Here is a 17,847-nt window from a genome sequence, read left to right on the forward strand (position 1 = left end):
TCTCCTGCTACCGCCTTGACACTTGTGGAGCAGATCCCCATCCTCCTTGGCCCGCATCTAGTGTACCTGGGAAATTCCCCTTGGTACCATGGCTTTACAGTGGAGGACATGGACACAACACACCATGTTCCCTGATTCTTGGTGATGCTCCGTTTCCCAGGGCTCCCAAAGGAATACAGAGCCATCCTTCGCTCCATTGGTAGAGCGTTTGGCACAGTCCTGGAGTCCCCACCAGATACGGTAGCATGAGTGGTAGCAGACGACGGGGTCCCCAGTAGCCCAGAGGCCCTCGTAGACTTGATCCTTTTCAAGACCCTTGAGGGGGTACACTTCGTTAGAGAGTGGAGGTTTTCGGTTTACCAGGCCAGTGTCTTAGTTGCAAGTAGAGGGGCCATTTAGGCCAAAACTAATCTCCTGGTCAGGGCTGGGCTCCTCCTCCCCCGTAGGGCAAGCAAAGTCAGCAAGTCAGGGCCCAACACTCCCTCAGATAGGGGCAGTAGGAGTCTCAGACCCCTGGGTGACACCTTCAGAGGGAGAGTGGATAAAGGAACCTTTGTTGTCTCCTCCTTTGAATATTGCAACTATTTTGTTATTTCGTTGGATATAGGAACCTTTTTTTTCCTTTGAGCCTTTGTTGTCTCCTCCTTTGGATATAGGTACTATTTTGTTAATTTGCAGCTCCATTGGAAAATATTCTTTTCACTATTATTATTATAAGAGTTTCTTTCCCCATTTTAGTGTCTCTGCAAGAAACCTTGTGGACCTTCGAGGTAGGAGGACAATCACAGTTTTTTTTCATGCTGTCTAATGATAGCATAGCTTCTAGGGATCCCTCTCTCAGAAAGGCTCCTGCAAATGCTCCCACCCCCCCGCTCCCGTCTACCTCTCTCGCGCTGCGTGGCCCCCTCCCCCCTTCCCCTCCTCCCTCTCCGCCGCCTCTCTGCTCGCAGTCGCCGCGCCTCCCTCCATCCCCCTCTCCTCCTTCTCCGCCCTCCCTCTCCTTCCTTCTCTGCCCCTCCATCCTTCCTCGCCTCCCCCCCCTCGCGTTGCGCTACCACCCCCGGTCCCTTTCCTCCCCCTTCCCCACCTTTGCGCCACGTTGCCACCCCCCCGTCCCCTCCCTCCTCTCCTCCTTGCTTCCCCGCCCTCCCTCGTGCTGCGCTGCTACACCCTCGCTTCTCCTCCCTCCCCTTCCCCGTCCTGCGCCGCGCTGCCACCCCTCCCCTCCCTCCTCCAGGGTTCAGAAAGAGTTCCAAGGTTCAGAAGGAGGTTCCAGGGTTTAGAAGGAGTCCAGGGTTAGAAGAAGGTTCCAAGGTTCAGAGTAGAGTACATGGTGGAGAACTCGTCTCCCTCGTAGATCATGGAGTTTAAGGGTTTAGGAAAGCATAGGAGTGGGAGAGGAAGAAGGTGTAAGAGCATGGGTGAAAGAAGAGAGAGGAGGAAGAGGAGGAGGGAGGAGGAGGAGGAGGAGGAGGAGGAGGAGGGAGGAGGAGGAGGAGGAGGAAGGAGGAGGAGGGAGGAGGAGAGGGAGAGGGTGGGTTGCAGGGTTGGAGGAGAGGGGAGAAGGGTTGCAAGGTTAGGACATGCTTTTGGACGTGCAGTGCAAAGAAGCATGGACACTTGAGACAAATGCTTGGAATACCAAAGTAGACTCAACACAATGCCCCAAAGAGTGTGGGCTTCATTCCATTATGGGGTATTTATACAAGTTGGAGAGCTTCTCTCTCTGCATGTAGTGATGAGTGTAAAGAGGATCTTCACCTTGTGCAACTTTATCTAGCTTTATGATGAACTAGGTGAGTGGTTGAAAGTTTGTTAAAAAGTCTTTGAAAGACTGAAGGGTGTATGAGACCCAAAAACCCTGAATGGGTGGAGTCACTAAGCGAGCATTTACAACCAAGACAAATCCAAATACAAATACAAGTACTCAATATCTGAACCCATGGGGAGAAAGATAGATTGGCAATGTGGTATCATTGTGATGGTCCTTTGTATGCTATCTGGGTAACTAGGTCTAGTGGGTGGCTGAGAAGGGATAGGAGGGTCTTAGCAGATTGAGGCTCCCACGGGGACGGGCATTGAAGAGAGATAAAGCCCGCGGTAGAGTGATGATGTCGATCAACTTGTGTGGTGTGTTGGGTCTCCTCCTAGTAGCTCTCCATCAGACAAGGGCCGTATGTCACCCTCATCGGTTGGGTTGCTAGTCCAACAAACTTGGAAGGAAGATGTGTGAGCCCCATCTGTGCATCAATGCATTGGTAGATATGTTGTGTCTCTCTCTCCAAATCTTGACTTTCGTCTCCCTGGTGACTTCTGGTCCGTACCATGTAATTGAAAAAAAATCAATAGTCACCCGAGTGGAGTCTACGTGGGCCTAATTATTTCATCTTTGTGTCCTGAGCAACTAGCCCTTGTGTCGTACAGCCTCCATCGTGAATGAAGATTGCTAATCGTCTTTAATCCAGTGAACCAGGAGGTTGGAGAGGGGTCTGAATCCATCTTTGAAAAGACTATGATGGCGGCCTCAGATCTCATAGGATATAGAACATCTGAAAGTAAGGTGATCCTTCGATTTAACCTCCTGTAGATTGCATAGAGTGCAGATGCGGCTCTCGCTAGGTAGGCCTCAATTCATTTGGTCTCAACACAAGGTGGGAAGAAACATAAAATTGCCCGATGGAGATCGTCAAGGAGTGGGACAAGTGTATGCACCGGCGGGTTGATGAAGCCCTCCTTTGATATCTATAGGCATTGCTCTTTGTAGAAGCTAAGCTTAAAGGGAAGCTCGCTAGGTGCTAATCAGGTCCTATACGTGTGTAGCTGTATGAGATTCTCCCGAATGATTGGTTAGTCTTGTGATGATTAAGCAGACTAGAGAGGACCTTGAGGCTAATACTGAAAAGGATGTAGTCTGTCCATTTAAAGTCAAAAGGCTTGCAAACCATCTGCATGTCCTGGACGCGGATAAAGCTAGCCATGGTTACCTTGTAAGCCTAAGGTGGTGAAACCAAAATCCCTAACTCAATGGAGGCATGTGGTCACTTGGAATGCTTCGTCAAGCAAAGTGGAGGACGTTGAACTTGCAAGATGATCTGGTGTGGGACTGATGGCTTATTGCAGATCATCTGTGAGAGTAAAAGAACCTGTAGCCTCTCCACCCAAGCCCAATCTACCTCTGATAGATCAGGGTCCCACATGGGCTGCCATTCATGTTGGTTGGACGTATCAAACAACCAAAGAGAAGCAACTTGGTCTAGGGATCCTAGAAATGAGAGTGAAAGCATTGGCACTCTGGCATACCCCTTGCTTAGTCAAGCCTGCATCGTAGGTTTCATCATGAAGATCAGGCCGGAGAGAAGCACTCCCAGGTATGTGTAAGATGCAATGATCTCTACTGGCAACCCATGGAAGGTAAACTGCTCTCTATGCTTCACCACAATGGTTATTTGTTCAGCCTTTTGTACGAGGTAATCCCCTAAGAGTGGCAGCCAGGGTGTACCCTTTATTGGGGGGTTGTATTTTCCTTGGCGTCTGTGTCACTAAGCAGTTTATTAATAGAATTTTCTATTCTCTGAAAAAAAAAAAGATTCCAATGTAGGTGCACACATCAAAATTGTCCATAATTATCATTTACATCGAGTCATCCATTGAGGAAAACAGAACTTGTGCCATGTAAGTGGATTTCAAGCTCTAAGGTGCCTCATATTGTTTCCTTTAGAGTCAAAACACATGATTTGAAAAGACAAGCAGATCAAAGAACAGTGAAGCCGTGGATATGATCAATAAATATATAGTGGAGTATACTGACTAGGTTTTGATGAACTTTTACAGCTACCCAATAAAAGTAGGACAATAGTATCCAGTTGCTTCATATTGCAGACGATTGGAAGAAGATAGGCTAGCTAGCATGAAACTTGAAGTAAGAGTCATTTTTTCTTTTATATGAATCAACTGCTTCATTTGGGATAGGGGGGAAGAGGGGCATCCCCCCTTGAAGTGGGCAGTACCTGCGAGCCTTTTAGATTGCTCTTTTGTTCCCAACCAAGTCAGCTGGGTATGTCTAACTAGTTCGCTGTCCGCTGAACTACCCTACCATGGTATATTTTTTAGTCATGCTCTGAACTTCTGCAAAAGGCCTGTTCCTGTGACGTCCTTGGCTGCGTTTGATCCTCCACTACTGCATTTTCAGGTTTCCAATGTGCCTGTATGATGAGCAATTTAGCCACTACTGCATTTGATCCTCCACTACTGCATTTTTAGGTTTCCAATGCCTTTGATCCTCTGCTACTGCATTTTTAGTATTATGGACATGGCGAGGGAGGGTGTGATGACTATCTGGGCCCATGTAGATGACATTTCCCTGGACTTACAAGATCTTAGTTTATGCTAGGAATAAGCTCTTCCAAAAATTTCCAGTGCTGGAAAAACTCAGCCTTCTATCTTGGGAGCTTTCAATTTTGATTCCTAGATTTTACTTTGCATTCAGGAATGCGAGTGTAATATTCCTTGAGGTGGATCAGAAGGTTCTCACGTTTCTAAACTGGGTTTTATAATTTCTCCCTCAGAGCTTATGTGGCAGAAGCGAACCTGCAGCTTTCCAACTCAGTCCATTCGCAAAGAATCATCTGAGAAAGTCAGTCACTATTCTGTATGGTACCTGGTCTCCATTTTTTAACACTTTTGGCAGAATGATGACTGATCCTCACATTTGATGCTATGCCTGATCTTCTCCATCTATGCTGAGGTTGTAATGCACATTACTCCAATATTATATTGTGGCAGCCCAAAAAACTGAAATTTCAACAGGGTGCTGCTGGTGATATTCTTGTGAGGTATGGATATGAGCATTTAAAACAATGTGCTGTATTGAAGGCTTGGATCAATGCTACCTATACGAGGATGCAAGTACAAGTAGACAGTCACCAGTCTCAAAAAGCCTGCATTCACTTGATGGAGATGCCTGAGTCAGAGATTGCCTTTTCTCAACTTCTCAACAATACCTCCATTATGATACTTCAGGCTGCTGGACTCCTCAATTGAGGACTGCAGTCTACTGAAATTTGAATCCCTCTTGTACATAGCATGACTACTTGTACTCCAAGTAAACCTAATTGACAACTTGCCCAAATGGCTAGCCTGGAGCAGCCAGTTTTAACCCCAAAGCCTAGTGACTTGGTGCAACTGTAATTGGCAGGCTACTTGGCTGCCAACCAATTATCTGCGTTAGTCATTTCTTGGGCCCCTGTAGTGGCCTCTCCTATTTGCTTACACTTGGCCGCTGTTGGGCCTGTCTGTAAATGTTGGGGAGTGCATACTCCATAATGCCTTTGTCCTTCTATGGTTTATGTGAGGGGACATCTCATGGTTATAAGGAGAGAAATGCAATGGCCATTTGTCAGGCTATGCTCCATGACTGTGACATGTAGTGCACCATTTCAATCTTCAATAGTGGCCAAATTTGTATTGTATTTTATTTAAAGGAGACGTCTATTTTGTTTATGTTTAGCGCCCTAAATGAGCAGCACCATTGCATTTCCAAGGAACCTTTGCCACATGTTGCATGCGGATATAATAATGCTCAGACTTCCGAATATATAAGATTCAGTTTGTGAAGGCTAGGCACACTTTTTTTTTTTCTTGATTCTTATCCAAGCTCGTTTTTTCTATTTACGCTCCTGCAGGCTACTTTATTGTCTCAATTATGGTATTGGTTATCCATGTATCATACATTGTACGTCGTGACTTGTGAGTGGCATGCTCTATATAGTAAAACTGAATTTTGACTGTTTGATTGTTTTGGTCGAAGTAGCTGCATGCAGAAGGTGGTGGCGGCCAGTTTGAGTTTGCGCTGCACTATTCACCCTGTTTGAAAGCAGCTGATGATGTGCTACTCCTTCGAGAGACTGTCAAGGCCATTGTACAAAGACACGGACTTTTGGCAACTTTCTTGCCCAAGTATGATCTGGCAACTTTCCAAAGAGTCTGAAGACTGGTTTATGTAATGACTGAGACTCCATCCAATTTGCTAATCTATCGCCCGTGAATTGCCTAGGTATTTTCAAAATGATATTGGTTCAGGATCTCATGTGCACTTGAGTCTATGGCAAGGAAATGAGAATGTATTCATGGCTCATTCAAACCACGATACACAATATGGAATGTCAAATATAGGCGAGCACTTTATGGCTGGTGTCTTCCATCACCTTCCTTCCATCCTTGCTTTCACAGCTCCACTGCCAAACAGGTATGTGCAAAGAGCATGAAAGTGTCATCAGAATCGACCCGGGGTGCTGCTGCAGTCAAATTTGTCTTGTTTTATTCATTATAACTATATCTACTGAATGTGGGACACATGAAATGCACTGGTTGTGTTGGAGCCTGTGCTCAAAGTGCAATGCTTGCCTTCCGTAAATAGCAGCTGGCCATTATTTTCAGGGTTTCATCCAAGTGAGATACTTTTTTATATGATCTGCTTTTGTCAGTTATGACCGCATCAGGCCCAATACCTGGAGTGGAGCCTACCAATGTTGGGGAAGGGAAAATAGAGAGGCTCCTTTGCGAACATCATGTCCTCCGGGAGCACTAAACAATTTAGTTAGCAACTTTGAATTGAAGAGCTTTGATGGTTGTGCAAATCCTCATCTAGGCCTGGCAGCCATCCTTGCTGCCGGCATTGATGGTTTGCGAAGTAATTTGGAACTCCCAGCTCCCACAGGTATCGTTTCTTTCATTTGCATTGCTCTTAAATTCCTGATGCAATTGATCTTTCATCCAACGTCTTGAAGCATTGCTTACTACATTTCCTTTCTGACAAGAAAGATTATTCGTACAAAGAAGATAGCATGGAAGTAGAAAAACATTGATTTTGGGAGAGAAGGAACGCATGATGCACTGCTTTGATAGTTGAATCATAGGAAATATCCGTATCTGTAAAACTTTTGCTGCTACATATGACAGATGTAAATCCTTCTTTACTGAGGCAAGGAATGGTACCCAAGTTGCCCGATTCATTGGATGGAGTTTTGACAGCACTTCAAGCCGATGAAGTTCTTAAAAAATTTCTGGGGATTCCTTTGGTGACTGCCATCATTGCTATCCGACGCGTATGCTCTTCTTTTCTGTCTCATTTATGCTTTTGTGAAAGTGTATGTTTACATCAATAATTATTTACTTTATAGCAGCTCATGGCTTTATGTTCATTCGTGAGAACTACTGTCTAGGTCCTCGAGGGTACATTGAATGGTATGAACACATGAAATCTTGAATGGACACCTAGTTTTCTTTTTGTAGTAGCAAAATCACATGAAACAGTGGTTCGAGGAAAGTGATAAGACATATCAAAACTCCATTTCTTTTTTGTCAAATGTTATGCTCTTAAGTGAAGGCAAACTGCATGATCAATTTTGCCAGTGCTGTCTTCTAAAGCTAACTGTTGAACCATCGGTGTTAACTGGCCTTCTTCCTCTTCTTTTTCCTTTTTTTTTTTGCAGTCAGAAATTAATTTTTACAAGGATGGAATGGATGCATCAGAGATGCTGGCAATGCGTTATTGAGATAACATTATTTTGGCAAAAGTGGTTCTCTGATAGCAATGCGTTATTGAGCTGTTGTACTTTTGGCTAAAGTGGTAAACTCAATTTTCTTAGCAGCTTGTCTTTGAAAGGTTTTTGGATTAGTGGTAGTTTTGGGGATTTTTTATCAACTTTCAACATGGTTTGAGAATTGTGTCAACTTTATTTTGACACAATTTTTTGGAAGAAGGTGTACTTGTACATGATGAGCTTTTTCTGAAACTAGATTTGGTCGGCTGCAAAAGAACATACCTATCTAGAAAACCATTATGTGAACAATTCTAGTCAATGGTTTATTTGGGGTTGGTTTATTTATAGAGACTAAATATTGGGGATATTTCTATCTGATCACTTTTGTTCTGATGGCTTTGTGAAACGTCAGTCTTGTTGGGCAAGAATTTTTCATATTTTGTACAGAAGAATACATATTTTGGCCAGTGTGTTTGCTTCATCTTTGACATCAATTAAGCTAATGGGCTGGCAGATAACATATGTTTGGTCTCAAATGAACCAAGAAGCCATCACAAAGGTTATGTTCAGATGTGCCGTGTGCAGTGGATGCATTAAGAGTGAATTTCAGCCTTCATCAATCCAAAGTTGGTGACTGGGGGCCTCATTCATCTTATCCCAAAAGGGGGTTGCAGGAATTTAGTGTCTCAGTGGAGACCAATTACTCTCCTAGGTACCTTGTACAAAATCTTAGCAAAAGCAATCAGCCTACGTCTGCAGCCCTTTCTTCCAGATCTTATACATGATACGCAGATAGGCTTTGTGCATGGCAGGAGCATCTTTGATAACATCTTTTCATTTTGGGAGGCTTCTGACTGGGCCATGTATAATGGCCATAGGCTTGTCATTCTACTCCTGGACTTTGAGAAAGTTTATGATAGATGGACTAGGGCTTTCTAGAGGGTACCATCGCTCGCTTTGGATTCACAGATGCATGGATCAGAGGGGTGTCAGCTCTCTACAGATCAGCCCATAGCTAGGTTCTCATTGATGGAGTCAGGGGAGACAGGTTTCAGATTACCAAATCAGTCCATCAGGGATGCCCTTCAACTCCCTTTCTCTTTTTATTTGTGGCCGAAGCTATGAGCTATTACCTTAGAGCTAAAGCTGATATTATAGGGCTGAGTCTTCCATTGAGGCAGGAGGATGAGCTATTGGATAGTGAGTTAGCAGATGACACAATTGTTTTTTTGGATGCCACACTACAGACAATCACCTCGTTCAGGACAGCCTTGGATTTGTTTTGCACTGCAACAGGGGCTCATATTAATTGGAACAAATCCAATGGCTTTTGGATTAGTGATGAGGACACTCCAGACTGGGGAATTGACATAGGATTCACTTGGATTCAGAGGGGTGTTTCCATCAGGTACCTAGGATGCCAGGTTGGGGTGGGTGTCTCTCCATCATAGCAGTTTGCTCCCGTGTTGGAGAGCATCAGGAGGAAACTCATTTTTTGGAGTTCTGCCAAACTTGACCTTGCATCCAGAGTAGTGGTTGTGAACCAACTATTATTGGCTACTGCCTGGTTCGTTTGCTCATGTTAGTGCAAATCTAGCGGTTGTATCTCTCAGTTGATGAGACCTATCGGGAACTTCCTATCGATGGGTTAGATGGCACCTCAGATGTTGTAGCCAGGGTGGCTTGGGAGACCCTCATTCTCCCCACAGGGGAAGGAGGTCTCAATATTATTGATCCGAACTTGCTGTGTATGGCCTTGCTCTACAAGTTTGTGGTGAGAGGATTGATGCTTGGATAGGAGCCTTGGAAAGATTTTTTATTACACAGCATTCAGTCTTGTACACCATCTCATGGGGAAGATTGGATGGACAGCTCGAGATGGATTTTACTTCAGCGCATCTTAGATCTCTCCCTTTTCCTCTCATGGCTTCCATTGTGAAAGCTTGGGGCAGCTTCAGAGATACTCTTCGGAGAGTTCCACCCTCCTCTCGTGAAGAAATATACAGGCAATCAGTCATGTGGAATGACTCTATATTGGATGAGCACGGCAGATCACTAGGAATGTCACATTATATGCAGTGGTCTAGATGGGAGAGGGGACTTGCTTCCACAGTAGGTACCTGGAATGCTTTTAGGAAGCTTCCAGAGGATGAGAGACTCTTATCGGTTGGCCACCTCAGAGGCAGTATAGTCAGGATCCAGCAGATATAGAGGTAGCCATACCAGCAGAGTGGCGGATACAGATGACATGCCAATCACAAAGTCCACTTGGTTGGGAGCTTTCACGGGGGGACAGATATTCCTTTACAGGTTATTGCCTTGCAGGATGCTTATGAGGAGACACTTGTCTTTGATGTTCAATCGAGAGGCAGACTTCTCGAATCTTCATTTGATATTCTTTTGGAGGTTGTCTTCCAACCTGTTAGAATTGCATCTTGACCCTGACCCTGTTCTCCTAGCACTTGGGTCTTAGAGACTGGTTGTATGGTGGTTCCCCCATTAGGTTCTTGCAGTGGGACCCAGGGGAGTGGGAATGGATTGATGAAGGGCACGAGAGAAGAGTATCCCCTTCTTTCGTTACACAATCAGAAATGCTAGGAGATTTCACCTTAGCAGTAGAGATTGAAGAAACTCCAGAGCTCCTCATTGGGATAGTTTTCAGATTTCTGCAGAGGTGCAGAAAAACTTTTAGAGGAGGCTCTGGAAATCCCTCAGGAATAGAAAGATCACTCTCTTCTCTTGGTTTTCTATTCATGGGGGGATTGCAATGAAGCCGTGGAGATCCAAGTTCAAGGCTGACCCTACTTGTTCTCGATGCCACGCAGCAGTTCAGTCAGTTTAGCACCTGCCTCTAGGAGTGCAGATAGGCGAGGACAATTTGGAAGGGTGTTGCTAGGATATTTAGCATATTTCACACTTATGGCCATCTGGGCGAGCATGTAGGGATCCTCTAGAGCAGCTACAGCCAGGAGAGAGACTTTTTTCAGAGTTTGGAGAGGATCTCCTTTCTTGTCAGAGTCTCCTTGAAGGTTGAGGTGGCATTTTCAGCCTCCACCTAGGATTTTTGTTAGCTGTTTTTGAACTGGGTTTTTTTCTCATGCATGGCATGATGTACTCCCACATTAGAGCTTGCTCTTGCGGTTTCCATTCATACTTAATGAAGTAATCTTTCTTCTTTTTCTTTATCTTTTTTGTGGGGGGGCAGGGGGGAGTAAGGGATGTCATAGAACCAAAATGTTGTTTTCAATTTGTTGTTATCATAGTGACATGGGTTACATAAATCTTTGAGACTTTTGGTGCAAGGGGACTCCTACATGAAGCAAATATTGGTAAGCTCATTCACTAGATATGTCTGAAGAAAAAACATAGCAGCGGATAGCTTCCAACTATACATAGAGCTGTAGTTTCTAATAGCTACGTTTATTTCATCTCTTGTCCCATGTATCCTAAGAGGTCTGTAGTAAACATTAAAAGTATCATATCATACAATAGACCATGTGGCCAAAAATGACAGGCTCACAGGTCGAGATTCTTGGATAGAGGAGGCTTTTCACACTCTGCCTCACTTGCGCCTATTCTTGTGGTCAGATAGGAGATGTCAGATGCCTATCCATGACCGGATTGAACAGATTTTAGTTAATGATTGGGTATTAGATAGAGGTGGTTCTATTTGCGTTTCACCAGGGGTTTCCACCTTGGATCATTATTCGGTGGTTTTGACGGTTCTTGAGTCTCGCTTGAGAGCCTGTTTTGCCAATATCAGGATTTTGGATTTTTCGTATGCAGAAGAGGGCCTTATAGAGGCAATGTTGCAGATTTAGGTCAACTGCAGCGTGGAGTGCCTTCTCCTTCACTTGTGGTAGCCACCCTCTCCACTATTAGTGATTGGCATCATTTTATTGCTACTACTAGGAGACATGAGATTTTCAGGCAGGAGGTTGGCCTTCGTTAGCAGTTAGCGGCCCTATAGAGAGAAGAGCAAAAGCGACCTATAGATGCTCGGTTTAGAGGCATACCTCAGTCCTGCGAGGCATTTGGGACTGTGCTATGCGTGATTTACTCACGGAGGGTCTCATTCATCTTATCCCAAAGGAGGGGTATCAATTGCCCAATTGAGGCTAATCACACTTTCTATAAATCTTGGCAGAGCTATCAATTTATGTTTGCAACCTTTTCTTCCAGATCTTATTCATGACGCAGACGGGATTTGTGCATGGACAAAGCATTTTTTATAATATTTCTCCTTTAGGGAGGCTTTAGACTGGGCTATGCAGTGTGGCTAGGTGTTAGCCATTGTACTTTTGGATTTTGAGAAAGCCTATGATAGAGTAGATTGGGGTTCTTGTAGGGTACCCTTCTATGCTTTGGTTTTTTAGATGCTTGGATCAGAAGCGTCTCTTCATTGTACAAATCATCCCATAGCTAGGTGCTTGTCAGAAAGAACAAAGGAGAGCGATTACAGATTTCCATATCCGTCTGGCAGGGATGCCCTCTTGTCCCTTTCTTGTACTTACTTGTGGATGAAGCCATGAGCAACTTTTTGAGATCTCGAGCTAACATTATTAGACTGATACATTCCCTGTGGCAAGATGATGAGATCTTGGATAGTGAGCTTGCTGATGACACTATTGTTTTTTGGATACCACTTCCCAACTGTCATATCTTTCAAGACAGTCTTGGGCTTTTACGAGATCAAGTATACCACTCCAGGTCATAGGGCCTCGATGAGATTTAGATCGGGATGCCTTGGTTTTCGATGTTCACTCTAGGGGCAGGTTATTTAAGTCAAGAATGAGGATATCCCTGTGGACATTGTTTTTGACTCTATCAGAGTTTTAGGTCATGTGGAGTAGTGTTTCTTTGACTTCAGGTTGGTACCTAGAGCCAAACCCAGATCACATCCCCCTAATTCATGGAGAGGAGCCGGATCTGATGTTTCTAAATAGGACTCAGATTTGCCATTATTTTCTGACAAGCCCTAGATCTGCTATGTTCAGACATTTGATGCTTCAAAATAGGCCCAAATTTGGTATTTCTAGTGCGCCCAGATCTAGTGGTTTATAAGTTATTCTTGGACCCCTTTTATGACAAAGGTCCATAGAAGCCTGAATCTAGATGGTTGCCGTTGGCTCAGATCCGGATTTCTTAGTCAAACTCTGTTCCAACTGTATCCACACATAATTTAAACCAGATGGAGCTAGGCAAACTCATCAAGTGGATTAGGATCCAACTATTCTCTATTGTGTGCCATGTCGCACAGCTGAGGGAGCTCATGATATCTACCTCCCATGGATCGGATGTCTAATGCATCCTAGCTCAAAATCAATGAAAGCTCATAAGAGCCAGTCCCCATGGATCGGATGTCTAGTGCATCCTAGCTCAAAATCACTGGCAGCCAGTGAGATATTTGGCTACCTTCTACTAGAGGGTGTCATGCAGAATTGGATGGAGGGGGAAAATGCCTCAGCCATCAATTCCTCTCCAATTAGTGCACAGCGATAGGCAGTTTAGAGCCTGCCCTCTTCTCAATTCTAACCATATATTCATTGCATATTGGTTTTAAATCTGGACAGCCAGTACACCTTGTGCTACCTCCTATTGAGGGCGTGATGCAAATTTTGGTCCCCATGGAGGGCGGAAATCCCTCACCTGTGCTATCCTCTCCAAACTCTGAAAAAAGTAACTCTCCTGGCAGTGGCTGCTCTGGAGGATCCTGCATGCTCGCCCATATGGCCATCAGAGTGTGTACTGTGTCGGTCCAAATACTAGCGATAGCCTAGGCAGGGTGAACCTGGATACCCTCCATCGCCTTTGTACACCTGGCTCTCCAAATATGCAAAGCTGCAATGCTAGTCAGAATCTCCCAATACATGTCTACTGAGGCATCAATAGCTCTGAAAGGAGAGAAGGGATCATCCTGGAGTGAACAAGACTCCACTGAGTGTCGCCGTACAATGAGAGCTGGATCTAAATCAGGTCCCTCAAAAAATACATGAGGGCCAGTAAGAGATAACCAAGCCACTGAACCCCAGGTCATATAGAAAGGTGTTGTATGAAAGATATTGAAAATTCTAGCAACACCTTTCCAGATCGTCCTCGCCTGTCTACACTCCCAAAGGCAATGATGTATTGACTCAACTGCAATGTGACAATGAGGACAAGTAGGGTCAGCCCTGAACCTGGATCTCCACAGGCTCACTACAATCCCTCAATGAATAGAAAGAAAAGAGTGATCTTTCTATTCATGAGGGATTTCTAGAGCCTACGCCAGAAGTTCTTCTGCATAACTACGGAAATTTGAAAACTATCCCAATGGGGCGCTCTGGAGGGCTTCCAACCTCTACTACTGAGCCGAAACCTCCGGGCATTTCTAATATTATAGCGAAAGAAGGGGAAGCTCTTCTCTCGGTGCTCCTCATCAATCCATTCCCACTCCCCTGGGTCCCACTACAAGAACCTAATAGGGGAACCACCATATAGCCAGAGTCTCCAAGACCCCAACGCAAGAAGAATAGGATCAGGGTCAAGATACCGCTGTGAGTCCTTGCCCCACTCCATGAAACCTGCAATCTTGACAAGCTGAAATGCAACCTCCAAAAGAATATCATCAGAAAACCTGATAAGTATGCCTCCTGATTGAACCTCAAAGACTAGGGTATCCTCATGTGCATCGTGCAGTGCAATAATCTGTAACAGACTGCCCGTCCCTGAAAACGCTTCCCATCAAATGGACTCTGTAATCGGCATTTCATTTGTGTCAATCCACTCTGGCGGAATGGCTGCCGGTATCTATTGTATCTTGACTGCACTCCCTCTGAGGTAGCCAACTACTATAAGTCTCTGATCCTCTGGAAGTCTCATAAAGGCCTGCCAAGCAAGCACCTACTGTAGAAGTAGGTCCTCTCTCCCACCTAGACCACTGCATATAATGTGACACTCCAAGTGGTTTGCCATGGTCATCCAAAATCGAGTCATTCCACATGACTGGCTGCCTGTGAATTTCTTCACGAGAGGTGGGTGGAACTCTGCGAAGAGTGTTTCTGAAGCAGCCCCAAGCTTTCAAAATAGCAGCCATGAGAGGGGAAGGGGGAGATTTGAGATGGTCTAAAGTAAAGATCCATCTCCTGCTGTCCATCCAATCTCGCCCATGAGAAGGGGTACAAGACTGAATGTTGCGTGAGAAAAAGTCTTTCCAGGGCTCCTGTCCAGGCATCAATCCCCGTACTACGAACTTGCAGAGCAAGGCCATACACTGCAAGTTCGGATCAATAATATTGAGACCTCCTCCTGTGAGGAGAATGAGGGTCTCCCAAGCCACCCTAGCTACAACATCTAAGATGCCATCTAAACCGCTCCATAGGAAGTTCCTAATAGGTCTCGTGAGCTGAGCGATACAACCTCTAGATCTGCACCAACATGAGCAGATGAACCAGGCAGTGGCAAATAATACCTAGTTCACAACCACAACTCTAGATGCAAGGTCGAGTTTGGCTGAACTCCAAATGATGAGTTTCCTCCTGATACTCTCCAACATAGGAGCAAACTGTTGTGCCGGAGAGATGCCCACCCCAACCTAGCATCCCAGATATCTGACGGAGACTCCCCTCTGAATCCAAGTGAACCCTATGTCATTCCCCCAGTCTAGAGTGTCCTCATCACTGATCCAAAAGCCATTGGATTTGTTCCAATTAATGTGTGCACCTGCCGCAATGCAAAACAAATCCAATGCCATCCTGAATGAAGTCACTGTCTGTGGAGTGGCATCCAAAAAAACAGGCATATCATCTGCCAACTCACTGTCTAAGAGCTCATCCTCCTGCCTCAGAGGAAGCTTGAGCCCTACAATACCAGCTTGAGCTCTAATGTAATAGCTCATAGCCTCAGCCACAAAAAGGAATAGAAAGGGGACTAAGGGGCATCCCTGACAGACTGATCTGGTAATCTCAAACATGTCCCCCCTGACTCCACCAATAAGAACCTGGCTATGGGCTGATTTGTAGAGGGCTGACACCCCTATGATCCAATCTACCCTGTCATAAGCTTTCTCAAAGTCCAAGAGTAGAATGGCCAGCCTGTGGCCATTATGCATGGCCCAATTTGAAGCCTCCCAAAATGAGAAGATGTTATCAAAGATGCTCCTGCCATGCACAAAACCTGTCTACGTATCATGGATAAGATCTGGGAGAAAGGGCTGCAGACGAAGGCTAATAGCTTCAGCTAGGATTTTATACAAGATACCTAGCAAAAGGTAATCGGTCTCCCCTGAGCCACTAAATTCCTGCAACCCCCTTTCGGAATCAAATGAATGAGGCCCTTCATAAGTGAGTCTGGCATCTCACCTGAGTCCCATACATCCTACAGGGCTGAGGTAATGTGATCCCCAATCTGATCCCAAAAAGTAATAAAAAATAAGGGGGTAAGTCCATCTGAACCAGGACACTTGCCCTTGTGAAGGGCAGAGAGCAGTCCTAAACTCTACGTTGGTGAAGGGTGCATCAAGTGAGACATTCATATCCCTTGTCACCAACCCAGGTAAGTGTTGTCAAATAACCACTCTAGCATCATCTGTGGCCTGAGTGTCAGGATTTGCTGTAAGAAGGGAGGCATAGAAATCGGTGGCAACCTGCAAGACGGCATCTGGATGTGTCTAAAGAACTCCGCCTGAGTCAACAAGCTGTGAGACGTTCTCCCTACTATGTATGGGGCCAAGAGTAGAGAAGAACTGCTTATTGACCCTACCTCCCGTCTGAGTCCAAAATGACTCTCTGGCATGAAAGGTATACTCTACTCTCTGATCTGAAAGTGATTCCTGTCGAGCCCTTGCTGCAGCAAGGCGCTCCTGAATCCAAGCATCTGTAGGCCTCTTCTGCTCTTCCCTCTGGAGAGTAGCCAACTGCTAGAGGATACTTATCTCATGCCTGAGGATCTCACCCCTCCTTATACGAGCAACTGAAAGATAAAACTCGCTAATATCAGAGAGGGTTGCGGCTAGGTCTGAAGGAGAAAGTTGCCCATCCTGCATATGAGATACCGAGGTCCTCAACACTGTCTCTGTAAGGCCCTCCTCTGCATAAAAAGCATCTGGAATCCTAACACTGGCAGAGTAGCCCCTCGCATGAGGATCTGAGACCATCAGAACCACTGGAAAATGATCCGAAGTGGACACCCTACCTGCAATGCAAACAGTACCACCTCTATCAAGAGCCCAATCATCCACATAATATCTGTTAATCCATGCATGTATAGGCATCTGCAATCTCCTATTCGACCAAGAAAACGGATGAGAAAGTGGCTGAGTGTGAAAAGCATCATCGTGCCAAGCATTCTTGCCATTGTACTGAAAAAGGAAGGCATCCCATGCTGCTCTCTCTGGGGAGTGAATACCACCTTCCCTACCACCCCTTTTGTCTAAGGGCATTTCAACCATGTTGAAATCGCCCCCTATAATCCAAGCATCTGCAATATGTGACCGAGAGCAGTTCCTTCCAAAAAAGAACACGATCCCCTCTACCCATGCAAATTGTCAAGACCTACATGCACAAGAAGCAAAAACAGGACTCAGGTGAGGATGACTCGATGCATGCCTCTCTTGAGGCTCAACTAGTTTTTTATGTTATACATGAGGGCTTTGAAGACACGCGTGGGGATTGGAAGGACTCTGCTCCCACTGTTGGGCCCATGGTGGAGGTGGATGACATCGTTGATCCTGTGCGTGATTACGCCAAGCATGCTATTATTATATTTTTCCCAAGACGCATGCCTGTTGCAGCAGATGTGGGAAATTGGCTCACCAGGACTTTGGGTGGTTGTTTTGTTCGGAAAGTGCATTATGCTGCTCCGGATTTTTTTGAGGTTCTTATGGCATGTGAACTGCACAAACAGATGCTCCTTGAACACTCCCCTTTGTTTTATGGGCAGCAGATGGTGCATGTTTTACCCTGGTCACCCACCAAGGATTATCAGGCTTTAATTCGCCATCGCTGTCCGGTATGGGTGGAAGTGGTTGACTTCCCTTAGTGCTTGGCTTCTCTCTTACCCAAAATTGCATCATCATTGGGTAAGGTGGTGTGCCCTCCACGGCCAAATGGGAACTCCAACCGATTCTGCATTTTGTGGGATACTAATCATCCCACTCTTGACTCCTATTCTGTTACAGTGAATCGGGTGGATATGGGCAGTGCTTTTTACAAGCTCAAGTGGGGCCTGTTTGCAAGTGCATGTTTTGAATGTAAGAAGTTTGGTCACATGGCTTCTGAGTGCCCTTTTGTTATGCATGAAAGGCCTCTGGAAAATTTGCCTTCTCAGA

At 45.3% G+C, this 17,847-nt stretch overlaps 1 protein-coding gene across 1 annotated transcript in view; it reads left to right on the plus strand.

Annotated features, from left to right (window-relative positions):
- NODGS (nodulin/glutamine synthase-like protein) overlaps positions 1-7,867 on the plus strand; it is a 136,469-nt gene extending 128,602 nt beyond the window's left edge. The window contains exons 14-18 of the mRNA XM_087398593.1: positions 5,810-5,955; positions 6,053-6,244; positions 6,483-6,715; positions 6,958-7,103; positions 7,491-7,867. Of these exons, the coding sequence (XP_087254719.1) occupies positions 5,810-5,955; positions 6,053-6,244; positions 6,483-6,715; positions 6,958-7,103; positions 7,491-7,553 (780 nt within the window). The 3' untranslated portion in view covers positions 7,554-7,867. The remainder of the gene's footprint in view (positions 1-5,809; positions 5,956-6,052; positions 6,245-6,482; positions 6,716-6,957; positions 7,104-7,490) is intronic.
- Positions 7,868-17,847: the final 9,980 nt, after the last annotated feature.

Source organism: Dipteris shenzhenensis, chromosome 27 (assembly GCF_047967505.1).
Source record: "Dipteris shenzhenensis isolate YYH24624 ecotype China chromosome 27, Dip_SZ_1.0, whole genome shotgun sequence".
NCBI classification, from domain to species: domain Eukaryota; kingdom Viridiplantae; phylum Streptophyta; class Polypodiopsida; order Gleicheniales; family Dipteridaceae; genus Dipteris; species Dipteris shenzhenensis.